Source organism: Rhinatrema bivittatum, chromosome 4 (genome assembly GCF_901001135.1).
Source record: "Rhinatrema bivittatum chromosome 4, aRhiBiv1.1, whole genome shotgun sequence".
In the NCBI taxonomy this organism is placed as follows: domain Eukaryota; kingdom Metazoa; phylum Chordata; class Amphibia; order Gymnophiona; family Rhinatrematidae; genus Rhinatrema; species Rhinatrema bivittatum.
In genome coordinates this window covers 211855302-211882612 of record NC_042618.1, presented here as the reverse complement: position 1 = coordinate 211882612, position 27311 = coordinate 211855302, and the positions used below count along the sequence as shown (strand labels likewise).

The 27311-nt window shown below is 43.3% G+C and overlaps 1 protein-coding gene across 1 annotated transcript in view; it reads left to right on the top strand.

Moving 5' to 3' along the window:
- MST1 (macrophage stimulating 1) overlaps positions 1 to 27311 on the top strand; it is a 165501-nt gene that overhangs the window by 1425 nt on the left and 136765 nt on the right. The window contains exons 2-7 of the mRNA XM_029599661.1: positions 12664 to 12808; positions 23155 to 23267; positions 24850 to 24964; positions 25239 to 25375; positions 25827 to 25947; positions 26769 to 26887. Of these exons, the coding sequence (XP_029455521.1) occupies positions 12664 to 12808; positions 23155 to 23267; positions 24850 to 24964; positions 25239 to 25375; positions 25827 to 25947; positions 26769 to 26887 (750 nt within the window). The remainder of the gene's footprint in view (positions 1 to 12663; positions 12809 to 23154; positions 23268 to 24849; positions 24965 to 25238; positions 25376 to 25826; positions 25948 to 26768; positions 26888 to 27311) is intronic.

Below are 27311 nucleotides of genomic sequence, written 5' to 3'. Positions count from 1 at the left end.
TACCACGTAAGTGGGGGAATTTTACAAGGGACGTGCCGATGCCATTTGCCATTTTCCCAGTTCACTCAGTTTAGGGATAGGACTTGCAAGCCCCCTAATTTAACAGCTTCCCTCCCCCCCCCCCACCCCGTTAGTCCTGACCCTTAAAAACCCCACTGAAGTGACTACATTTTTTTGTTTTAAAAGTTGCACACCATCCATAGCAGAAGTAAATGTATGCGGCAGGGGACCCAAGGGCGCACAAAGATGTGTAAGTATTTACGCAGTCATCTCTTGGCCAGACCTTGCCCCCACCCCTTTTTAGAAAGTTTTTACTTGTGCGTGCAGTGGAAGAGACACACGTCCTCGGGCGGCTTTTAAAATCTGCTCAGCGCGCGCCGGCCAGACTTTCGCGAGTATCTCCCAGGTTATGGCGGGCGCAGGGCTTTTAAAATTGGCCTTTATGCTATTAGAAGGAGAAGGTTTTGTCTGCTATCCTTAAATTACATTACTGGTCCTCTTCGTTGCATTATGCTATGAGCCGGCTGGGTGGCTTGAAAGGTGTGGGTTTGTATGTGACCTGAATACTCCTTTAGTGGGCAGAGAGAAACTGCAGGTCAAAGAGGATCTACTAAAATGATACAAGACCTGCAACAGATCCTGTAAAGAAAGGTTTTAGACGCTCACAATTAATTCACTGGCGGAAAGGAGGGAAGGGGGTGGGAGCCGAGGCATGATAGAAACGTTATTTCATAGGTGGAATTTTCCATAGAGAAAGAGTTTGGAGGACATGAAGTTGGAAAGAGAAAGGTTCTCAGAACATGAAAAAAATATTTGTCAACTAAGAGGGTAGTTAATGCCTGGAACAACCTACCATCAGAGGAGGCGGAAACCAGTGCTGTGACAGAATTCAAGCATGCATGAGACCGATATAGAGTTTCCAAGCCCTCTGGAAATAGTGGGTATGCTGTGTTGCTGCTCAGACTCACTATTTTCTGTGGCCTTAGGACAGAGCAAAGTAGCACGGGTGGTTTGCTGGCACAATTTTGGATTTTGGCAGCAGCCGGACAGTACAGGCATACTTTCTTCTGCCCTACTCCTCTTGTGGACCTCCTTGGAAAGGGAAGGCAGGAGTTGAACCTACCAGGAAGGGGAGCCAAGGAGGAGGCCATGCAGCCTCAAAACCTTATGCCCTGAGGTGGGGGGAGGTGCATGGAAAACGGGGCATAGGGCTCTTGATCTTTGGAATGAGATGTTAGGAGGAGAAGGAGATTTATTGGTGCACCATGGCCCCTTCCTTCTGTCTGTGAAAGGGTGGAGAGGGGGATAAATCTTCCTTGCTAAACTGTCTGCAGTTAAAAACCCAGTTAGCAAGGGAATTTTGTGCTGCATCTAAATATCAACACAAAATACTATGGTTTGCATTTGACAGATAAGCACTATAGGCAAAGGGGCGGATTTTAAGAGCCCTGCTCGCCTAAATCCGCCCAAAACCGGGCGGATTTAGGCGAGCAGGGCCCTGCGCGCCGGGAAGCCTATTTTACATAGGCCTACCGGCGCGCGCAGAGCCCCGGGACTCTCCGAGGGGGGCGTGTCGGGGGCGGGCCCGGTTGTCGCGGCGTTTCGGGGGCGTGTCGGCAGCGTTTTGGGGGCGGGTCCGCGCCCTCCGTACCCGCCCCCAGGTCGTGGCCCAGCGCGCAGGAGGCCCGCTCACGCGCGGGGATTTACGCCTCCCTCCGGGAGGCGTAAATCCCCCGACAAAGGTAAGGGGGAGGTGTAGACAGGGCCGGGCGGGTGAGTTAGGTAGAGGAAGGGAGGGAAGGTGAGGGGGGGCGTTAGAGGATTCCCTCCAAGGCCGCTCCGATTTCGGAGCGGCCTTGGAGGGAACGGGGGTAGGCTGCGCGGCTTGGCGCGCGCCGGCTATACAAAATTCATAGCCTTGCGCGCACAGATCCAGGTTTTTAGCAGATACGCGCGGCTCCGCGCGTATCTACTAAAATCCAGCGTACTTTTGTTTGCGCCTGGAGCGCAAACAAAAGTAGGCTATTCGCGCTCCGTTTAAAATCCGCCCCAAAGGTTTTCACCTTCTGTGTAGGAGTGGTAAGGCAGAGGCAGACCCTCTCTTTCTAGCTGCTGTAGGGAGTAGGACAGGGAAAGAGCTAGAGCCCCCCCCCCCCCCCTGCTGCCATGGGCACTAGGAAATAGGATGGCAGGCGTAACAAGGTAGGGGGGGATGGCTTAGCGAGGAGAAGGGGAAGGGAAAGAAGATGAGGCCATCGCGGAAAGATTAAATAATTTCTTTCCTTCGGTGTTTACTGAAGAGGATGTTGGGGAGGTACCCGTACCGGAGAAGGTTTTCATGGGTAATGATTCAGATGGACTGAATCAAATCATGGTGAACCTAGAGGATGTGGTAGACCTGATTGACAAACTGAAGAGTAGTAAATCACCTGGACCGGATGGTATACACACCAGAGTTCTGAAGGAACTAAAAAATGAAATTTCAGACCTATTAGTAAAAATTTCTAACTTATCATTAAAATCATCCATTGTACCTGAGGACTGGAGGGTGGCTAATGTAACCCCAATATTTAAAAAGGGCTCCAGAGGCGATACGGGAAACTAGAGACCGGTTAGCCTGACTTCAGTGCCAGGAAAAATAGTGGAAAGTGTTCTAAATATCAAAATCACAGAACATTATAGAAAGACATGGTTTAATGGAACAAAGTCAGCATGGCTTTACCCAAGGCAAGTCTTGCCTCACAAATCTGCTTCACTTTTTTGAAGGAGTTAAACATGTGGATAAAGGTGAACCAGTAGATGTAGTATACTTGGATTTTCAGAAGGCGTTTGACAAAGTTCCTCATGAGAGGCTTTTAGGAAAAGTAAAAAGTCATGGGATAGGTGGCGATGTCCTTTCGTGGATTGCAAACTGGCTAAAAGACAGGAAACAGAGAGTAGGATTAAATGGGCAATTTTCTCAGTGGAAGGGAGTGGGCAGTGGAGTGCCTCAGGGATCTGTATTGTGATCCTTACTTTTCAATATATTTATAAATGATCTGGAAAGAAATACGGTAAGTGAGATAATCAAATTTGCAGATGATACAAAATTGTTCAGAGTAGTTAAATCACAAGCAGATTGTGATAAATTGCAGGAAGACCTTGTAAGATTGGAAAATTGGTCATCAAAATGGCAGATGAAATTTAATGTGGATAAGTGCAAGGTGATGCATATAGGGAAAAATAACCCATGCTATAGTTACACAATGTTAGGTTCCATATTAGGTGCTACAACCCAAGAAAGAGATCTAGGCGTCATAGTGGATAACACATTGAAATCATCGGTTCAGTGAGCTGTGACAGTCAGAAAAGCAAACAGAATGTTGGGAATTATTAGAAAGGGAATGGTGAATAAAACGGAAAAGGTCATACTGCCTCTGTATCACTCCATGGTGAGACCGCACCTTGAATACTGTGTACAATTCTGGTCGCTGCATCTCAAAAAAGATATAGTTGCGATGGAGAAGGTACAGAGAAGGGCGACCAAATGATAAAGGGAATAGAACATCTCCCCTATGAGGAAAGACCAAAGAGGTTAGGACTTTTCAGCTTGGAGAAGAGACAGCTGAGGGGGGGATATGATAGAGGTGTTTAAAATCATGAGAGGTATAGAATGGGTTAATGTGAATCAGTTATTTACTCTTTCGGATAATAGAAAGACTAGGGGGCACTCCTTAAAGTTAGCATGTGGCACATTTAAAACTAATCGGAGAAAGTTCTTTTTCACTCAACGCACAATTAAACTCTGGAATTTGTTGCCAGAGGATGTGGTTAGTGCAGTCAGTGTACCTCGGTTTAAAAAAGGATTGGATAAGTTCTTGGAGGAGAAGTCTATCACCTGCTATTAAGTTGACTTAGAAAATAGCCACTGCTATTACTAGCAACAGTAGCGTGGAATAGACTTAGTTTTTGGGTACTTGCCAGGTTCTTATGTCCTGGATTGGCCACTGTTGGAGACAGGATGCTGGGCTTGATGGACCCTTGGTCTGACCCAGTATGGCATGTTCTTAAGGGAGGGAAAGGTGCAGGGGAGCTAAAATAAAATTCCCTCCAAGGCCGCTCCGATTTTGGAGTTTCCTTGGAGGGAATGGGGAAAGCCATCGGGGCTCCCCTTGGGCTCGGCGCGCGCAAGGTGCACAAGTGTGCAGACCCTTGCGCGCGCCGACCCTGGATTTATAACATGCGCGCAGCAGCACGCACATGTTTTTAAATCGAGTGTACGTTTGTGCTCGCAGGGTAGCGCGCACAAATGTACCCCCGCGCACGTAGGATTTAAAATCGGCCCCTATGTGTTACAAATGTATTTATTTTGTTTTGATTTATATTCCACTTTTCAGGCACTTCAAAGCTGATTACTTTCAGGTACTTTTCACTATAATATCTAAAACAGACTAACTCTTACTAGGGATTCTTAAAAAAAAAAAAAAAAAAAGTACTTTCTCTGAGTATCCAAAGGTAAAGACTTTATGTAAGGATCCCATATGTCATGAAAAATCCTTTGTGATTTACTTGTTTCAATGTTGCCTTTTTAAACTTTATATAACAGCTCTAACATTCTGGCTTTCCACGTTATGTCAGGAACCTCTTTACCTAACCACTTAACTCAAAATACATCTCGTTACAACTAAACACATTTTAAACAATAATATTTTATGCCATCTAGTTAGAAACACATTCTCTGGCAAAATGTCCGAGAATGCAAATTCTTTTAGAACAGGTATTTTTCTGGTTAATGTCTTCATTTCTCCAATTATGTTCTTCCAAAACTGCAATTCTCCAGGACATTCCCAAAGACAATGTACTAAAGTAGCATTATTCTGACATTTCAAACATTGACCAGACTCTGCTATTCCAGATTTATATTCATGCAAAGGGGAAAAAATGTTTTATACAATACTCTCAATTGTAATGTACGTAAAATTATATTTTCTGTAACCCGGTATATTAAAGCATTGCATATATGCATATTTGCTTCATTTGAAGATAAATTTTGGGATTTTTGCCTTACATCAGTCATTACTTTAAAAATGTTATCTTTATGATTATGGAGAAGTTAAAGACCTGACAATGACCCTTTATTTGTCCTTGGAAACTAGGAGATGTTTACTTATTTTACTCTTTAGTAAATGTAGTGTTCATATAGTTCCTAATCTGAAAATAGACAAAAAGATTTCAGTCCCCAAAGCCAAAATTTCTCTTTACAATATCCAAATACTTTTATTTGTTTAGCATTTTAACCCACAAAAACAAAAAGCCGTACACATTCATCATACAAAATGTCAATACATAACAAAATAAAATAAAGATAACTGATACATATGATTGTTTGACGTTTTGTATTTAAACCACAAAAAACATCTAAAGATTCACAAAGCAAACATGAAAAACATACATCTACACTAGCTGAGGGGACTTTAACGGGCCGATACAGAAAAACCCATGGGAGAGCCGGCGTGCGCCTAGGCCACTCTCCTGGGCACGCGATTCAGAAAGAAAAAATATGCAAACGAGGGCCCGCAGTAAAAGGAGGCGCTAGGGACACTAGCGCGTCCCTAGCGCCTCCTTTTTGACAGAAGCGGCGGCTGTCAGCAGTGGCTGACGCTCAATTTTACTGGCGTCGGTTCTCGAACCCGCTGAGAGCCACGGGTTCGGAAAACAGACGCCGGCAAAATTGAGCGCCCGTCTTCCAACCCACGGGCAGATTTAAAAAAATTTTTTTTTTTAATTAAAAATTTTTGGGGCCTCTAACTTAATATCGCTATGATATTAAGTCGGAGGGTGTACAGAGAAGCAGTTTTTTCTGCTTTTCTGTACACTTTCCTGGTGCCGGCCAAAATTAACTCCTGCCTTTGACAGGCGTTAATTTCTGAAAGTAAAATGTGCGGCTTTTGGCTGCACATTTTACTTTCTGTATCACGCGGGAATAACTAATAGGCCCATCAACATGCATTTGCATGTTGCGGGCGCTATTAGTGTCGGGGGGGGGGGGGGGGGGGGGTGGCCGCACGTTTTTCACGCGCTATTACCATTTACTGGATAAGGGGTAAAAATAGCGCGTCGAAAACGCGCATCCAACCGGGGACTAACTGCGCTCGGTCTGAGCGCACTTTACTGCATTGGCCTGTAAGTTTGTAATCCCCGTTGAATTGGATGACTGTCCTCACAAGCCTTGATAGATTCAGGGCAGGGCAAGACATTCATTAAGAAGGAATTACGGTAGCTCAGAAAAGAAAGCAATGATCGCTTGTATCTATGGGGATCAGCAACAAAACCCAACTGCCAGGTGATGCTGACGCTAGCCAGGGTAGAGATGGGAGTGCTTCCCAAGCTCCCCTACCCAGTGGTTCTGGGGGCGTGATTATCCCCATTTTAAGACTGTTTGGACCTGGATTATTGCTGGGTTAACCAATGCTAAAGGAGGTAAAGTAAAGGAACTTACTGAGACAAAGGAGGAATAACTGACAACTCATGAACCCTTAACTTACGCCCCAAGTTGGGTGGAAAGGGGAAACCCAAGAAGATTAGACAGCCCCAGCATAGGATGGAAAAGGAAAATAGGAATGTGTGTTTTCTCAGTAGTATACCCCTAATAAGGGCAAGCACTCAACCTGATGGGTTTTAGATGAAGGGGAGGATATGTGAAGGGGTATACAGGAGGAAACACCAGAACACCTTAAAAGACCAAATCCATAGATCTGGCCCAGTCCACCTTGAACCTGATTCAGCAGGAAATCCTGGTCTGGGGCAGAGGTACGTAAGAAAAGAGTATAATTAAGCAGGCTCAGGAGGGAGCAGGTGGCTCAGGGGGGAGAGAAGGAAGCCTAGAGAAAGAATACTGCTGAACTGTAAGTTGTATTACTACATTTGTTTGTTGAACTGCAAAGCATAATAGAGCTGATTTTGTTTGTTTCTTATCTTAAATAGAGAAGTTTACAAAGATTTTTTTTGTCAGATTCCAGCCTGAGACTGTCCTCTGGCTACCCCAAGATTGCTCATGATGTCACTAAGAAGGAATAAAATATATCAGATAGCATTTCTCTTTTTGTATGTAAGAAATTTTAAACTAAGGTGATGAGTCACTTGACTCGCCAAATCAATATCTGCATAATTGTTGGTATCCAATAGTGGGATTAATTTACCTATATAATGAGGCTCACTGTGGGAGGGGGCAATATCATGGGAGGTCTTGGAAATGTCTGGGGGGGTGGGGGCTGTAGTTTTTCACATCTTACTCCTCCTAGTGAGGAAAAGGTACTTGGCTTGCCTGATATTTTTAGCTGGGAGATACGTCATTTGTTTGGCTGATGTTTTGAGATTTTAATTCTCCCCTTGTTTTATTAATATTATTGCTGGTTGATTATAGGTTAGTCACCAGCTGAGGCTGAGAGATCTGGTAGGGGTTACATCATTTTTTTTTAATTAATATTTTTTATTGAATTTCCATATAAAATACAGAAGACATTTGATAATTAGATGTAAATCAATATGCAAAACATATTTCTGAAAAATAAGAAAAATTTGATTATCTTCAACATTCATTGTGCAAAGAAAATAGAGACACACATCGATTAGTGGAGCATCACAACAAGAAATTAACATTAAAATAAGATACCTGTCTAGCCCTCATTGTTAAATTATTAACCTCCCTACCTATGGGGGCATTTAGGAGTATGAATTCAAGTACTCTCTTAACTGTTCTGGATGAGTGAAAATATAACTAGAATCTTGGTGGGTAATTATACAACGACATGGGTATCTTAAGACAAACTTGGCCCCCCTATGCAATACCTCAGCTCTCATCGCTAAGAATTTTTTCCTGCGAAGTTGTGTGGGACCGGCTATGTCTGGAAATATTTTTATACGTTGTCCATAGAACATTTTATCCTGATTCCTAAAAAAGGATCTCAAGATTGAGTCTCTCTGTGAGAAAAACAAATTGGACAATTAATGTCGCTCTCAATGATATATTCACCTCGAAAGATTTTTCCAATATGTCAGTTAAATTAACGTCTGTTTCAATTTCTTCTTTTGAATCATTTAATACCTCACCACTCTGAATAGGAAGATAAAATATCCTAGATAAGGCAGGAATAGAGGAATCTGTATATTTCAATACATTTTTTAGATAACTATGAAATAAATCAGATGGAGAGATAAGATTTATCTTTGGAAAATTTAGAAATCTTAAATTTGAACTTCTAGTCTGATTTTCAATACTCTCAATTCTATCCAAACAGAATTTCTCTGATCTTATTAAATTAGTTTGAATTTCACTATTATCTAATTTCTCTTTAACCACCTTAATTTCTGCTTCCAATTTTCTCACCTTCTGTTCTACTTCATGATTCAATTGTAAAGCTTGCTGAATTCTATGAGACAGTGTATTAATTGACTTATTCATTTGAATAATCATTTCACCAATTTCCCTTAGAGAAAATTCTTTAGGAGTTATTACTTGAAATACACCTTCTCCTCCCCCCATAGTGTCCTCCATTTCAGATGTGATATTATTCATCCCCTCTAGTACCCTGGGACCCACTTTCACAGGGCCCTCCGGAGTCTCAGATATATTCCCTGAGCTCCTCTGGGGACCAGAGTTCGGAATTATTGTAGATGTTAAGTCAATATTTCTGACTTGCGGAGGTTCAGGTCTCACGGGAGCCCCGGGGCTTAAAGATGTCTCATTGGGCTTTGGGCTCAACTCTTGCTCCATATTGACACCCCCTGCAGCCATCCCCGAGGTTGTTGAGGACCTTTTGAAGCTTTCTTCTATTCGCGTTTGATAAACACCAGGCACTGGTGTGGAATTTAACTCTTTGACCCTAGCTTTCCTTTTGGTGTGTGGCATTATTAGGAAATCACAAAGAAAACACCAAAACAGACAGTATCTTCAAATAGGTACAATGTGTGTCTCTATGGCCGCCGTGGATAAATTCCGCAAGAATAAAAGGCAAATACCTCGACTATATTTCCAAATTTTGTAAAGTAAATCCGGGCCTTCGCCGGCCAAAGCCGCGTGCCCCTTCGGCGCGCGGCTTAGGTGATGCGCCGGGGCAAAAGATCTTTTAAGCTGGAAAAGTCCCTCCTCCCACGGTCCGGGGTCCAATCAAGATGCAGGCAATTCGTGAAGGCTTACCAGCCAAAGACAGAGTGTTCCGGCGGCCAGGGGTTACATCATTTTTTATTGGCATTGATTCTGAAAGGAATTTATGTGCATATAATTTGATTTCTGCATGAAAATGAACCAGGGGCTAGTGTGTATGGAAGTATACATGTTACTCCATTACACGTGTCTTGTTTTTATGTACACTCACAAGAGATGTTCCCAGGGGCAGAGATGGGGGTGGGTAAAGGATGTATGTACACACGTTCCATTTTCAAAAATATGCACACAAATCTACATGCATGACATTCCACTTGCTCGGGTCGCTTTGAAAAGACAGGCTAAAACTTGAGGGTCCTTCCTTCCTACAGGCTAATGGCAGAGGCAGCATTTTTCTCTTGGGTAGTTTCAGTGGTGGGTGAGGAGGGAGGACCTGTGGCAATCTCCACTGGCCTATGTACACAGCCTTTTGACCCCTCACCTCCTGGCTAGTCCAAGTCAGACAGTGATCCACAAGTAACAGCAGCATTATTGGTCACAAAAGTCAGCATGAGACCTGCTCACAGGCCCTGATCCTTCTTCATGCAGGGCTTCCTGTTAGCACAGAAACTCATGCCATGGCAGTACCACTGCAGGTCCTGTGAGTGTGCACTGACTCTCAGGCCCCAAGCTGACTTCCACTACTAATGTTGCTGCTTGAAGAGTGCTGCCAGACACTTGTGACCCCAGCTGAAGGTTTTATGACCCCTATCTGGGGTCCCGACCCACAGTTTGGTAATCCCTGTGAGACTGTTTTGTTTTTTTTGTTTATTATAGCCTGCTGATCTACAAATCTCAGTGGGTAACAGTACAACATTTACAATAGGCATAAACAAAACCTATAATAATCAAATTGGAACCTTTTTCTTCTGAGGAGCATCTCCTCTAAGAGCATACAAAAGATTTTAGATTGTTCGGGGCTATTTTCCCTTTGCCACAGGTCCCCTCCACTTGTAATACCCCAGGGGTGAGTTCTTTCTATGGGGGAAAGCACATGCTTGTGGCCCAGGCAGTGTGGTGTCTTCCTTTCTGGTGTGCAGCTGGTTAGTGTAATTCTAAGGCTGATCAGGACACAGATTGGGTGTTCAAAATTAACTTTACTGATATAGTGAAAAGGTAATCAATGTTCCAGGCAATGTAAATGTCTATACAAATGAACGTCCCCTCTCTTTCCCTGTGTAAGTGCTGCGCTCTGGGTTCCAGGGGAATTCCTTTTAAGTGAGAGATTAGTGGTCCCCTACTCCCGAAGGGTCCCAGGTTGTAACAGATTCCCATTGAATTTTCACAGTCCTACCTGCATCGAGCAAACTTCACACTGTGTTCCAACCTGCACCTGTGTGCCGTTCGAAGATCCTGTTGAGTTCTTCACTGTTGCTCCTCAATCTTATTTGAGGTTTTTCTTCTTCTGAACCTCCCAGAAGGGAAGGCATTACATCATTCAAACATGAGAGAAGGGGTAAACAACTTCCTCTCACCGTAGATAGGGCATCTCACTGTTTCAATATCTTCTAAGTCCACTCTCTCTGCCGCCCTTTACTGATTTTGGAAGATTTCTAACAGGGCTCAGTAACCTGGTCTCTGGATCCAGGGAGTAATCTTTCCTCAGAGCTCCAGACTGTAACGCAGGCAGCTATTCGTTAACACAGTCCAAATCCTTAATACATTCTCTTGATTAGCATCTGACCTGGCAAGAAGTACACGGGCAGATGGTTTTTTTTCTCAAAATATCTGTGGTGAAGCTGTAGGCCTCACCCAAAAGAAAGGAATCCATTCCAATTGGGCTCCCCTCTCATCAAACTCTCCTCTCCAAGACTCTTGAATCTCAACCTGCCCCCCCTAATTATAGCAGAATCCACCCATTCAGCTATCTCATAGAGGAAGAGCTGTAAAACTTTACAAAACGCAGCTGCCCGCATCATCACTGACACAAGCCGCCATGAGCACATCACTCCAGCACTTCAATCATTACACTGGCTACCCGTGGCATCCAGAATATATAAATCCTTGACGCTGATTCATAAAGCCATCCACAACAGAGATATGAATTGGTTCACTGATCACCTACAATTCAAAACAATCCACCCAACCAGATTCCAGCATTTAGCTAAACTGAAGATCCCTGCACCCAACCTGACTAATCTTTCCACTACAAAAGAACGTTCATTCATCATTGCTGGACCCAGAATATGGAACACTATGCCATCAGAATTACGCCAAGAATTTTGCTACAAAAAATTTAAACAAAACTTAAACCTGGTTATACAAAAAAGCCTACTATTCTTGAACTGAGTCCTTTGCTTTGCATTCTAGTTAGTCCCACAGACACTCATATTCTGATATTTATCTTCATTATACAAAGTTTTATATGGATTTGTATTCTTTCAGTTACCATGTTATATTGTAAAGCTCTATGCTGAATTAATGTTTGAATGTAAACCGAGGTGATGTTACTTACGTGCCCCGGTATTTAAAAAAAACGGAATTCCCCCTAGCAAGTTCTTTCTTCAGGGACCAGGTAACATCTAGTGGTCAACATGTAGGGGTGCCAAAGATGAAGGCAAAATGTACAGTAATAAATAAGCACATTAACACATGTGTGCATGTTATAAAATCGGGTGTACATGTGCGCGCGCCGGGTAGCACACCCACCTTTTTAAAATCTACCCCCATGGCATTAAACCATGAGTGGATTTAAATCTAATAGAAGAATTTTAAATTTGACACACCAGCAGACATGATAGAGGAAAAATGATTGATGGCGTTTGATACAGTACCATATGAAAGTCTCATTATTGAGAAGAGGGATTTAAGGATAATGTTTGTAATTGGGTTAGAAACTGTATAAACAAACTACAAAATTAATAGTGCATTCTAAAAGAAATAAGGGGTCAAGTGAGATTTCCACAGAGAAAGAAACTGCAAGTGTGCCAGGTCTCCAAATTGTCACATTACAAACACACAGAAAGACTCAATTTTACAGAAGGACGTCAGTAGAGACAGTGCAAGCAAATTTATTTCATGCATATTCATTGCAGAAATCCTGAAAACCTGCTTTGCTGGAAGACCTTCAGGACAGGTTTAGGACCCCCTGCTTTAGCACAAGAAGGAGTAGGACTCAGGAGCAATACCACAAAATATTTAATGGAAAGGTTAGTGAATGGCTGGAATTGCCTCCAAGTGGAGGTGGAGACAAAAATAGCCACAGAATTTAAAAATAGTCTGAGATAAGCACAGAGGATAAATTTCTTCCAAAAGAAGTGAGGGGAAAGCCAGAGTCCCAGTGGAGTCTATGGCATTGCACCAAGAATTAAATTGGGCAGACCAGATGGACTTTTATGGTATTCATCTGCAACTGTATTCTCTGTTTCAATGAATGATGTTGTAGTGTATGTATGCAGAATGTGGATGTATATCTATTATCTAACATTCTATGCTGCCTTGGCTCGATGGTGATTTTGTGATTGATTTCTCTTTACCTGTAGGCCAGCGGAGTGTTCTTAATGATTATCAGCGGTCCAAGGGCGTAGAGCTAGTGAACCCCGCACATATCACTGCCTTGGTAGATGAGGAGTTCAGCATTCATGTGGAGGAGTGTGCCAAACGCTGCAGTGAGCTGGTAGACTGCAGGTAGGTGCATGGGGGTCACATTGAGACAATGGGGGGTGAGGGGGGGGGGGGAAGGGTGCCTGGGCAAGGCTTATAAGGCAAAAATTGGTGTATGTGAACCAGTGTGAGGCATGTCAAAGAGGCAATATCCTTTGTTTAAGTAAAAGGGTGACTGCTCCAGACGATTCGTTTATATAACTGTTGCCCCACTGCACTTGGTGTTGTGAGAGGGGTGATATCAATTATTCTAGAAAAAGCAAACTGGTAATCTGCAAATTTGGGGTAGGGTAATAAGATGCCCCGGAACTCAGTATTAAAAGCTTTTCCAAATCAGCATTGTTTAACATTATGATACCCTCTTCTGACCTAACTTTCCCCTTCCTCAAGCAACCTGATCGAAAGTAGCCCATGGAATGCAGCCTGTGTGACAGGGGGCCTGGCAGCAGTTCATTAAAGATAGAGAGAATAACTTGGTTCTCTAAAAGACAAAAAGGTTCCTATCCACTAAATTTTCCATGGCTAGCAATAGTGCATTTTACACTTAAGAGTCTTGCATGCAATGTGCAGAATCTGGTTCAAATTTATGTCTTACTGAATTCTATATATTAATCCTTCACACATCGCTTTTTTTTTTTTTTACTGCCGGTATATAATGGTACTTACAACCACCACTTTTTCCTCTCTGCATAAGCCCCTGAGAAAGGATGGATGGGGATGGATTAGAGAGTAGAGTCATTTTCTGCTCTGTTCCAGTCTCATCCCTTCCCTCCTGATCTCTGCAGGATATTGCCTGAGAGGGGAGAAGTTGGAAACAGCAGGAAATAAAGGGCTGCTCTCTGAAAAGTACTACAATGTAATGCCCCCTTGACCCTTAACTCACAGGGCATTCCTGGGTCTGGGACTGACCTGGAGGAAGCCCCCCTAGGGCAGACTCCATCGGTCCTCACGTTCTTGGTGCCTGGTTTCTCCACCTAGGGATTTCCCTCCCTTCACCCCAGCAAAACAAATGGGACTGTGAACAAGGCTGGCAGTATGTACAAATATATACAGGTTTATTAGACTATATAAGTATATACATTTCTACATGACTAGGTACATTGTTAATAGGATATCAAACTGCACACTTATCTACTCATGGTTAGTAGTCTAAGGCCACACAACTATATACATTCCTATATTTAATATTTGGAAATTTGGGGTTGTTAGCCCTCATAGTATACCACCATATAGAATAGAAGGAACCTCTTGAGTTTCTGCTTAATCCACCAAGTCACACCCATGTGAAAAGAGCAACTGGGCTGGTGGGCAGTGTTGGCCTGGGGGGGTCCATTGTATCTAAACCGCTGCCATCTCCTCTGTGCCACTTCTGCTCTGCTGAAAGGTCTGTGCCAACACTGGGGTCCACACCTTCCTGGGGTCCTGACTCTACCTGCTGGTCTGCTTCTGGGGTCCATGTCCTCCTGGGGGACCACTCAATCTGCCACTGCAGTCCATGCCCTCCTAGGGGACCACTTGACCTGATGCTGGCATCCCCTTGCTCAAGGGGAGACCCAGATTCACCTCCCAATCTTCCCCCCAGATCTTCCGCTATCCTTCAGTTCCTCTCACTTGGTAGGAGGGCTTTTCCTGGCTTGAGTTTACAGCTCCACTAGGCACATAGCTTGCTTAGTATTCAGTGATAAGCTCCGCTAAGCTCATCGCCAGTCATTCATTGTTATCCAGGATAGAGGATTACCTTCTCTCCACCAAAAGGCCAAGACTCAGGCAGGATCATGGGAAGAGAATGTATGCACACCCTTTCATCCTGCCTGGCTTTTTTTCTGTTGTCTAAGAACTGGGTAACCAAGGGTCTGACTCCCCTTTTGGTCAGGGTGAGAATCTGTTTCCTAGGACTGTTTTTTCAAAACATTTCTCTCATAAATCCCCCTCTCATTCAGAATTCTCCAATGTAGGACTTTTCCAGTCAATAGTTCTGCATCATATTAAAGTGATGTTTCCTGCAAGTTCCCAACAGTAGTCCAGGGGGCTGTGACATGCAAATTTCCCCGAGTCTCTGACTTATCTATTCAATGGTCATTTAAGCACTTTCACAGTAAGGGTTTGTAATGCTTCCTCTGGTCAGTAAACTCCAAACTCCATCTCTCCAGGAACCCAATTAGAAGTCATGTACAACTTTTCCTCTACAAGTCCCCAGGCAGGGTTTGAACCTGGTTGGAAGGCAGAATCCCTCTCCACTGAGCCAGCAGCTTAACTAACAAAGGCTGGCTTCAAAAGTTCACCTTAAGTCTCTAGCCTTGTTTTTCCATCCTCAGTGCCATCCAAGAGAAAACAAAACTCAAAGTCTGGCCCAATGGGCCTAACTGCCACCTCCCACCGTTCCTCTGGGATATCCAACTTGTCCCAAGAGATACAACCACACGCTTGGCAGTTCCTGGTAAAGTATCCTTAAAGTAAGTAAATCCAAACAAATTGGAGCTTTTTGTAGGCACAAGCTCACCTTCTTTGTGATCACGGTTGCCATCCTTCTTCACGTACAGCTGTTGTGGGAACATCCAGACTCAACATCTCCCAGAGTAAACAGGTAGCAAGGTCCTTCCCTCCTCAGTCCCCAGCAGGAGACTGAGACTGCTCTGCTAGGGAGTCCTTTTTATACCGTGTAAACTCCTCCTCCAATAGTAAGGGATTGGCTCGTGGGGGACCCACCCTCTGTTTGACCATCCCCCTGTAGCCAGGGATTGGCTTCTGGAGCTCCACCCTTTATTTCCCACACCTGCAGTTTTTCTCTCTCTATGGTTACAGGGGGAAGGAACCAGAGTGTATCCTTGACTCAGTGTCACCGGGTTCCCCCCCCCCTTTTCTAGGATCTTTGGTTCCTGGGACTTTGGCCTACCTTCCCAGGTTGGAACATAGACCCCGTCACAGGGTTCTTTTTTTTTTTTTTTTAATTTAAACTTTATTAAATTTTTCAGAAATTATGACAAAACACTGTCATTCAAAAAATATGAGTATCAACAGAAAAAAAATAAAAAGGAAGAAAAACAGTTCTAACATATAATATATCCTTGTTAACACTCAAAAGTACAATGAAATTAGGAGGGATCAACTCAGAGCAAAAATCAAAGCAATATTTACTTTCATATATATGTGTATACTGGCAACTTAACCCCATTAACTACATTTTTGCAGCTAACATTGATTGTTTGCTTGCTTACTTGATGCTCGGAAGTAAGAAGTATCTTATTCTTTCAGGTCTATAAAATATATTTATAAATCTATGAGGTAAGTAGTTTTGGATTGTTCCCTTTGTATAAAAGTAAACTAGAGCAACTAGAAATTATTACCACAAGATCTAATATGATGCTACACATCAGCTCACAAGAAATTTAATTTGTTCAATTTGCAGAAAACACAAAATTACCTAATTTACTTGCTTTCTCTCCTCTTTCTGGATTCAAGCAGTATTTTTCAACTGATGACTAGTAATTTATTCTGAAAATTAATCACCTGAAGTATATACTATGGTGGTATTAAGCTCTCCCTGAACTTTACTTAAGTGTTTTGATTCCACAAATAACTAAATTTATCCCAGAGCTCTAGAAAAAAAAATGACACCCCAGAATTCTGAAAATAACTAATAAATAAAATTGCAGATTTATTACTAATAATTTCTAACATTTCATTCAAATCAGCTATGAGGACTGGAGGGTGGCCAATGTATTGCTCATTTTTTTTAAAAAAAAGAGCTCCAGGTTGATCCAGGAAACTACAGACTAGTGAGCCTGATGTCAGTGCTCACCAGGGACTTATATAGAAGCAATATCACCTTTTTTTTTTCTGCTGACCATTCCTCTCCCTATGCAGCCAAGCATCTTTATGGCTTTTGTTGTCACCTTATTCACTTGTTTGGCCACCTTAACATCATCAAAGATGATCAGTCCCAGATCCCATTCTTCTCTTGTGCTTAGAAGAATTTCACCCCCCTATACTGTACTTCTTTCCTTGGGTTTTTGCATTTTTTAGCATTAAATCTTAGCTTTCAGACCCTAGGCCATTCCCCAAGCTTTTCTAGATCCTATATCATGTTTTCCTCCCTGGCTATCTATCCTGTTGCAGATTATAGAATCATCAGCATCATCGTCTATGCGTACTAACGTTGATAACCAATAGGTTGCAGGATGAGGGTAAAGTACAAGTGAGTGAATTCTTTGCTGTCCATTCTGCCCTGTGAGCATTTCTACTTTATCATCAGTGCTGTTAATACAAGCACAACCAGATGTCTTCAGCTGCAGATCAGAATCCAGGACCTGTGGTGCTGCTGAGAGAACCAGAAAGGAGTGTGGTAATAGAAAGCAGGAGTGCAACGGGGTTACATAAAAGTGGAAGCACTGCTGGTGTTACCAGTTTGTGAGGGGGAATTAGCAATAACCGTGATAACAATGCCAAAATAATAAGACTCACAAAATTAAATAATTCTTGTAGACCTGAAAGTTACCTGGATAGACTATTTTAATTACTATAATTACAATAATAGAAATGTAGATATTTGCTTGTATTTGGGATCTCAGAGAAAATTTATAAACAGAAAGTAAGGCTCTGCTAGATTATCTTTGCAAGCAAATACAACAGAGCTTACTCTGGCAGTTAGATGAAAACTGTTTCTTGTAGATCAGATGGACAGATAGTAAGTCTGCGCCAAAGACTTGCTTCATGATGGTGATGACAACTCCACAGTTCATGTTTTAAAGCCTTTTTGGCAGTGTCCCTCCGACAATCACAGGTGATGTCATTCTGGTCAAACATGGGTCACATTGTGTACACTCTGGACAGTCACTGTAACTTTCCACCCAGGATCTGCTTTGGCTTCATGAAAAGATTCTCCCCATGTTTTGGTAAAACAGGAGAAAAAGAGATGAATGGCCTTGCAATGTCTGCATGAACACAGGAGCTATAGAGTTTCAGCAAATATGTCGATCTTGTCTTTTTCACTAGCAACAGCATGCTGTAGTATTCCATCATTGTTAGTATGAGTTGTCAGAGAAGTTAGCAAGAGTAGCTTTTTTTTTAGCCTATAGATTTGTCTGAAACCTTGTCCCTTGTATCATATGCATTACATTATTTCAACAGAACCAAACTAACTGCAACACTAGGATGATGACATATGCTTCCCCCCCCCCCTTTTGCTGTTCTTCACAGTTAGCATTAACGATGCCTCCACCCCCTCACTACCTCTCAGCAAGAGTATTGCAGATGTTGTTTGACTAGAAAAATATCTAAAATATACAGAACCCTGAACACAGGTTAGTTAGATATGGCTCCCACAGACCACAAAAGTACATAAAATGTATTTTGCAATGTAAAAGTAAACCAGAATATTTATTTACAGGATATAAAGCATAAAACAATTCTGAAATAGCTAAATAAAACAGTTTTACTTTCACTGTATTACAAGAAAAGTAGAATGCAATATTCTATATGATCACTAGCAGACACAGCACTAAGTAAAAGCAAGCAACATTATACCTTCTGACTACTAGAGCTCACAGAAAGACAAAGGAAAAATTGCTCTAGGCAGCGATCCTCATTATTTTTCAAGCAGGGGCCATTTTGTCAAAAAATAAACTTTAGTGACAGAGCCGAGATCTTCACTGCACTTATTGGTGGCAGGCCCCAGTGCCACTTGCAGCACACAGACGCAGGATAAGGTTGCAAGAGGTACAGACAGAAATGATTCCTTGTCTTACAGCACTGAAGGTACTATAAAGGTATACTTCACAACAAAGGGAAAACGCTTGTATCTAATCCAAAGCCACAGTCCAGGTCTTTACTCAGTGATGCCTTCCAGAAGGCGACACAAACACAGTTTGAGACTTCACAATATTGATCCATAGAATCTAATACTTCACACATAAGCAAGAATTCATGGGGCTCCTCCAGGATTCCACACTGTGGTCTGCCACCGTGCCGTCTAAATGCTGGGCACACCTGTGAGGTATCCCAGCAGCCCTTTTGAGTCCTCTGAGAACCAATCTGGATCCTCAGGGATGGGGACATAAAGAAAGCTATGTTTTGTGCCAAAGTTGGCTTTTTCTGAGCCATTCTGTGGCTCTGTGAGCAAAACCCCAGCTCAATACCCAGGAATACACTTTTCCCCCTACCAACTGACCAGCACCTTGGGCAAGAGGAATTCCTCCCCAATTATGCACTGGACCTAGGCGGTACCTTTTCTGATGATGTGATTGGCTCTGCCACTCAGGCACACTCAGAGTGTCTACCTCCTCCACAATATTTTATTTCACCATCCCCCCCCCCCCCCCCCACATACCACACATTCTCCCCCAACTTTATCCCAAACCCCAGTCTCAACCCACACCCGCCACCTGCTTATTGAGAGTCGCATAGTGCAGAGAGAAAACAAAACAGCTGTTGCCATCAGCAAGTCTCCGGAGAAGGTAAGGGGAAGAATCAGAGAACTGAATTTAGGGTCAATGGAAGCCACCACTGGCTCCCACAGCTTACAATGAAGAACACTGATTCTCAAGCCTCAGTGAAACAGAAAAAAAGGACACTGTCCAGTAGAGATGAAATCCTGGCCCTCCCCTGCTGTGCATGATTCCTCTGGTACTTAGGACTGGGAGTTTAGGACTGCAGTTCTCATAGAAACATAGAAATGATGGCAGAAAAGGACCAAATGGTCCATCCAGTCTGCCCAGTAAGCTTATGGTAATATCTGCTGTGCCGTGTAGGTTGACCCATGCTTATCTGTTTCCCAGACCATAAAAGTCAAGGCCCTCGTTGGTTGCAGTTTGAATCCAATTCCCTATTACCTCTGTGCTTATCAGTTTCCCACAATAGCCCTCGTTGATTGCAGTTAAAACCAATTTCCTGTTATGCCTTGCTGTTGAAGCAGAGAGCAATGTTTGAGTTGCATCAAAGTATCCATTCTTATTGGTTTAGGGTAGTAACCCCCGCATCAGCAAGTTACCCCCATACTTGTTTCCCCAGATCATAAAAGTTGGGGCCCTCAGTTGCTAAATAATCCAATTCCCCTTTTTCCTCCATCTGTTGAAGCAGAGAGCAATGATGGAATTGCATCAGCAGTATTAAGGCTTATTGGTTTAAGGGTAGTAACCGCTGCACCAGCAAGTTACCCCCACGCACTCTTTTCTTCATTTCCATCCTCTAGCCTTTAGGGATCCACAGTATTTATCCCATGCCCTTTTGAATTATTTCACTGTTTTGGTTTTCACCACCTCCTCCAGAAAGGCATTCCAAGCATCCACTACCCTCTCCGTGAAGAAATATTTTCTGATGTTGGTTCTGAGGCATCCTCCTTGGAGTTTCATTTTGTGACCCCTAGTTCTATTGATTTCTTTCCAACGGAAGAGGTTTGATGTTTGCACATCATTAAAACCTTTTAGGTATCTTAAGGTCTGTATCATATCAGCCTTGCTCCTCCTCTCTTCCAGGGTATACATATTCATATTCTTCAGTCTCTCCCCATAGGCTTTCTGATACTGACCCCACACCATTTTGGTAGCCCTTCTCTGGACTACCTCCATCCTGTCTCTATCCCTTTTGAGATAAGGGCTCCACAACTGAACACAATGCTCCAGATGAGGCTTCACCAAGGACCTGTACAAGGGCATCACCATCTCCATTTTCTTACTGGTTATTCCTCTCTCTATGCAGCCCAGCATTCTTCTGGCTTTAGCTATTGCCTTGTCACATTGCATCGCCATCTTCAGAGCGCCAGAAACTATCACCCCAAGATCGCTGTTCTTGGTATGTGTACATCAGCCAGTCATATCCCCCCCCCCTCCCCCCAATCTCATACCGCTCTTTTGGATTACCACATCCCAGATGCATGACTTTGCACTTCTTGGCATTGAATCCCAGCTGCTAAATCTTTGACCACTCTTCAAACCTTTGTAAATCACTTTTCATTCTCTCTACTCCTTCAGGCATATCCACTCTGTTGCAGATCTTGGTATCATCCACAAATAGACAAACTTCATCTTCTATCCCTTCTGCAATGTCACTCACAAAGATATTGAACAGAACCGGTCCCAATACCGATCCCTTTGGCATTCCACTTAACATGGCTCTCTCTTCAGAGTAGGTTCCATTTACCATTACACGCTGTCTCCTATCAGTGAACTAAATTGTAATCCACCACCACTTTGGCGCCCACTCCAAAGCTTCTCATTTTGTTCACAAGCCTCCTATGTGGAATTGTATCAAAAGCTTTGCTGAAATCCAAATAGATGACATTGAGTGCTCTTCTTCGATCCAATTCTCTAGTCACCTAATCAAAAAAATCTGATTTGTCTGACAGGCCCTTCCACTGGTGAATCCATGTTGCCTCGGGTCCAACAACTTACCAGATTGTAGATAGTTCAGTATCCTTTCTTTCAGCAGCATCTCCATTAATTTTCCCACCATCGAAGTGAGGCTAACTGGCCTGTAGTTCCAGCCTCCTCTCTGCTACCACTCTTATGAAGCGGGACCAAAACCACTCTTCTCCAATCTTGTGAGACACCACTCCCATTTCTAGGGATCAATTGAACAGGTCATTTAACAGACCCACCAGGATATATCTGAGTTCTCACAGTATCCTGGGATGTACCTCATCTGGCCCCATGGACTTGTCCACATTCAGATTTCCTAGCTCTTCCCATACACACTCTTCTGTAAAAGGAGTTGAGTCTAGCCTATTCCCTTCTATGGTCTGGTCAACCAGCAACAGTCCTTCTCCAGGGTCTTCTTTAGTAAAGTCAGAAATGAAGAATTTGTTTAATATTTCCGCCATTTCCTTGTTTGTCTTGGCACATTGCTCCTCATCACCTTTCAATTTCACTATACCACTTCAGGCTTTCCTTCTTTCTCTTATATAGCTGAAAAATGTTTTGTTACCTTTTTATCTCTTGGGCAATCCTTTCTTCCGCTTGACCTTTTGCTTTTCTGATTTCTTTCTTCATCTCCCTCATTTTCATCAGGTATTGTTCCCTGTGTTCCTCTTTTTGGGATCCTTTATGCTTCCTGAACGCTGATCTTTTTGCCTTTATTTTTGCAGCCATCTCGTTTGAGAATCAAATTGGTTTCTTTTTCTTTGAACTTTTGCTTACTTTTCTAACAGATTTGTTGCCTTTATAATTGCTCCTTTTAAATGTGCCCACTGTTGTTCCACCTCGCCCATTTTCTCCCAGTCTTCTAGTTCTTCCTTTAGGTACATCCCCATTCTGTCAAAGTCCGTATATTTGAAATTCAAAACTCGGGACATTCTTATTTGCAATATCAAACCATACCATCTGATGATCACATGGATTTTTAAGGACAGACCCAAAGGGTCAGAGAATCCCCCTGAATCCAAGGAGTCAGATGAGAATCACCCTATCTACACTGATAAACTAGCTAAACAGAGAAGTTTATTTATTTATTTATTTATGATTTTTATATACTGACGTTCAATAAGAGATATCACATCGGTTTACAATAAGGTACAGAAGTTAAACTCATGCTGCAGTTGTTCCTCATCCCATTTCAGTCTTTGGTCTTCTCTCCATTTTTGCTGGTTCTGGATCCTGTAGGTGGAAGTCCCAGACTCACAGAAGCTCACAATTATATGAAACTGATCTACAATCTTTAAAATGTGAATTAAAATAAGTAGTTCAAGGCACCAGGCACACTTTTCTGTGGTTTGATTAGTTCCCTATCCCCAAACAAAAGCTCAAAATTAATTTTTTTTTCTCATTCTCTGTGCCCTCTTTGACTGGGGCTAGTCAGACAGAAAAGCTTTAGTATTGGCTGTTCTAGCTCTGTAAAATTACAAAGTTTTCTCCCTGTCAATCACTGGTAGTAGCTTTACCTCAACTTTTTCAGTGCAGGGCAATTAGCAGGATCCTGCAGGGAGATATACACAGCTTACTCTAATGGTTACTAGCATTTTCCTAGCATATGGTCACATCACCCAGACCCTCTGTACTGAAGAGACCCTCACTGTATGTGCAGCTTGTCCGCAGGCACAGGAGTGACAGCCCTCTGGGGATTTGTACAGTATGGGAAACGACCAACAGGCACTCTGTACCAACTCAAAACTGGGAACCTGCAGGCTCTGGGTCCAATGCAGAGAATTTCTAGCTGTGCCAGCAAACTTCAATTTATAGGTCAGTCAAACTCCCCTGGTGGAAACTGGCCAGGTTGGTTAAATCCTGCCTGTTTGGCAGCCCTACTTGTGTTTATTAAGCAAAAGCATAGGATACTTTCTATTGCCCTCAAATATGTCCCACTCAGTTTTTAAGACTCACCTAATTATTTTCCTCTTATAACTCTATGTGTAAGACTCATTCAAGATAACCTTGGCTTTTCAGAGCTTTTGACTATAACTGGAAGACTCAAGGCTGCCAGCTGCTGCCCTGGACCCAACACTCAGCTCATACGCACATCCAGAGAAATGTTCACTTGGACCTTTACCAGAAGAAAGGTAGGAAGGCAGCCACCCAGGAGACAGAGTTTGGCTACCGGTGCCCCTTACAATCTACTTCGAAGCCTGCATTTTTTAAGCTTTTCACTGGCCAAATTCACATGCGTTTCCTCTCGAGGAGCACTGCCTGGACTGAGTGGCATAGAGTGCTCAGGAGCTGTGCAGTCTCTATCCAGAACACTTAAAGTACCTTGTTTCTGACCTGCAGCACCACCTGCTATAACAGTACCCGAACTCCACACACACACAGCTCTACTACTGCACCTCAGTCTTGCAGTAGAGCACCCCTTGCTATTCTAATATTGACTGTCCTCCTGCCTCACAGCTCTGTCAGTATGCTTTTGGGGCCTGCATTGCTGTCAAGTCCTTGGGTACTTTTTACCTGGGGTCTTTGTCCCAACTTTCCAAGTGCCATTTTTTACTTTGAAAATTGCTGTGCATAAAAAGTATCTGCAGACATTTGATTCTACTTTTTCTGACAGTACTTTTTCCATACAAAAAATAACATGCAAATATTTGACAATGTGATGTGCATGTATTATTTCATCTCTCTGGCCTAAACACATCCCTGGAAATGTCTCCTCCTATAGGAAGGCACACTGTCAGCCAGGTTAAGGGAGGTAATTTTCAATGCTTTCCTGGGTAAATGGCTAGTGAAAATTGCCCCCTTAAGCTATGACCTGCATTATAACCTGCCAAGAACCTTTCCTGTTGGGGCTTTGTCAGCCCAGAGTCTTTCAGGCCGATGCAATATCTGTGCATGGAGAATGGGCGTCGCTCTCCTAACACACGCCAATAGCCCTCTCCGGGGCACCCGATGTAATATGCAAATGGGCTGCCACGGTAAAAAGGAGGCGCCAGGGGAAATTCTGTGCCCCAGCGCCTCTTTAGCAGTGGGCGCCCAGGAGAAGTGTCTGTCAGTGGGTTAGGAAAAACGGATGTTCAATTTTACAAGCATCCCTTTTCCTAACCTGTGCACAGCCACCGGTTAGGAAAATTGGCGCTCGTTAATTGAGCGTCCCTTTCCTAACATGATCGCCAGCACACTTTTTTTTTTTTTTTTTTTTTTTTTTAAATAGTTCTACTTTTTCAGTTCCTCCGACTTTATGTTGCCATGATATTAAGTTGGAGGAAGTACAGAAGAGCAGTAATTCCTGCTTTTCTGTACAATTTTTGAGAGTAAAAATGTACGTGTTGGGTGCATTTTTTTTTGCATCGGGGGAAATAGCTAATACCCTCATCAACATGAATTTACACGTGATGAGCGCTATTAGCTACACGCTCTATTGGATGCACGTTTTGGATGTGCTAACCCCCGTTTTGCATTGCGGGTTATGGACGCACATCCAAAACGCGTCCAATCACGTGTTGAGCTGTGTGCTGCGGCCAGCACATGGCATTGCATCGGCCTGTTAGTGTGCTTATTTTATGCATTGTCAGCCTGATGCTGCTCATCGACACTGAATTCCTGATAAAAGAAAGGTGTTAGCATGTTGGTGTAGGTGTGGATTGCGTTCTCCAGGGGAAGTTGCAGTTTCTGGGTCTAAGTTTCATTGCCAGTGTTGCCTGTCTCTTCCCATAGATTATGTGCGAGACTGTATCACAGGAGCTGGAGTCAGCTACAGAGGGACTGTAGCCAAAACTGAGATGGGAAAAACCTGCCAGCACTGGAGGCTGCAGTCCCCTCATGAGCACAGGTACTGAGGGAGCCACATGTGGTCATTTCTCGGTGATGGAATGAGAAGGCAAGAATAGGGTTGAGTCAAAAAGACAAAGGTGGTGAGAAGAACGCCCCCCTCCCTTGGGATAATGAGGGAGGATGGATAGATAGAGGGAGACTCTCTTCCTCTGTCTCCTAAGGGGTAGAGAGGTGAAGGTGAATTGATGGGGGCAAGATGTCTGCCTCCCTTGCCTCGGGCACGTTGCAGGCATCTCTTCTGTCTTTAATGGTAACTGCCTTTTTCACACCAGATTTACTGCCACTCCCTGGAATGGATTGGAGGAGAATTACTGCCGAAATCCTGACGCAGACATACCAGGACCCTGGTGTTACACCACTGATCCGAGTGTGCGGTATGAGGTCTGTGGGATCAAGAAGTGTGAAGCAGGTGCATCATCAAGCTTTCTCTTTCCACACACTGAGAGAGTGTACACTGCAACATACAGGGCTCCAGAGGGTAAACCTCTGTGGGACAATGAGTAAAAGGCGATGTTATCTCTTGCTGGGCTGCACACCTCCTTGATATGAATACCACAATGACGTTGTGTTGGGCTGAGCTGTGGCACCTCCCTAATATATTAATATCATAGTGAGCTGTGGTGTCTTTCTGGTGGAATTACCAAGCAGCAGATAGAGAACCAACATATATTTTGTAGAGATGTGAATCGGAACCAGAATCGGATCCGATTTCAGTTCCGATTCACATCTCTAATATTTTGTGAAGAACTGACATCTCCCTGGTATTTTCCCTGCGTGGCATTCCCTCATGCTGAACTATGACTCCTTGCTGGAGACAGCACTGGAGAGATGGTACTGAGTTCTAGTCTCTTCTCTTGCAGCGGTGTGTTTATCCTGTAATGGAGAAGATTATCAGGGGCTGGTGGATCATACAGAATCTGGGAGAGAGTGCCAACGCTGGGATCTGCAGACTCCACATAAGCATCCGTTCAGGCCAGAGAAGTATGCACTGTGCCAACCAGGCAGGCACAATATCAGTCATGCAGTATATTGAGCTGTGGTGGATAGGGAGGGGAAAAAAAACCAGCCAGATAGTATATGTGGACTGGGGGCATAATACTAGCCAGAGTGTGTACACAGGCTGGGGGTGTGGGGGCGAGGGGCATGCCAGTCATAGTAACATAGTTAATGACGGCAGATAAAGACCAAAATGGTCCATCCAGTCCGCCCAATAAGTTGCTTAGGGTAGTAACTGCCACTCCTTGCAGATACTCCCATGCAATAGTGTTAACTTTAGGTGCAACAGAAGTTACCCCATTTCTTCATTTCTATTCTCTAGCCACTAGGAATCCTCTGTGTTTGTCCCATGCATAAAACCAGCCTGGCAGTGTATGTGGACTTGGAGGGGGCACAGTATCAGCCAGGCAGTGTTCATAAGGTGGTGAAGAAATGCATTCAGTTATCCAAATGAAATCTCTTGGTATTTGTCCTGCAGAATGCATTAGGTAATGGAAAACCAGGACGTGGTCATGCTAAGCTAATGAGGACCTAGACTTTGATTGGGAGTGCTCAGACCTCATCTATTTTCCGTCAATGCTCTGGGAGACAATAAGCGCTCCTTAAAAGTATGATTTATGTGATGAGCAGATAAAAGTGAGGTCCATTTTTATGCTACCTGAAGTATGTAAAATGGAACTAAAACATTTTGATTGAATCCTTTCTTCCCAACAGAGCAAAAATGATTCATCCCTTTTAGGTTCTGCACCAGTTTCAATGGTACCTTTGCTGTTCTGATGCTGCTGCTTCCCTCTGCTCCTCTCCAGATATTCTGATAAAAGTCTGGACGATAATTACTGCCGGAATCCAGACGGCTCGGAAAGGCCCTGGTGTTATACGACAGAGCCCAATGTTGAGCGGGAATACTGCCACATCAAAAAATGCAGTAAGGCCTGAGGGTTTTCACTAGATGTCCTATGGGACCTTTGGAGGTTGGGCTACCACATGGGTAGGACTGCCATGTTGAATCATGAAGCAGTCCCAGCACACAGCCTCTGCTTCTTTATATTAATCACAGGCTTACTGGGGCACAGCAGACATATCTGTGGAAGATATTGGTGGGATGTCTTAGTCCTAAGTTTTAAGAGATGAAATGGGATGAATGCAGACTGTGGGATGGCCAGGTCATCTCCAAGATTATTGGGAAACCTCTATAGGATGCTGTAATCTCCGGGGCTGATATTCAAATAAGCGCTCAATTTACCCAGTTCGATGTTCAGTGGCACTTGTCTAAAAGTGTGACTGAATATCCTGCTAAATCAATCTATCCACACAAATTTTGTGCAAATAGGTTTAGGGCAGGTATTTGT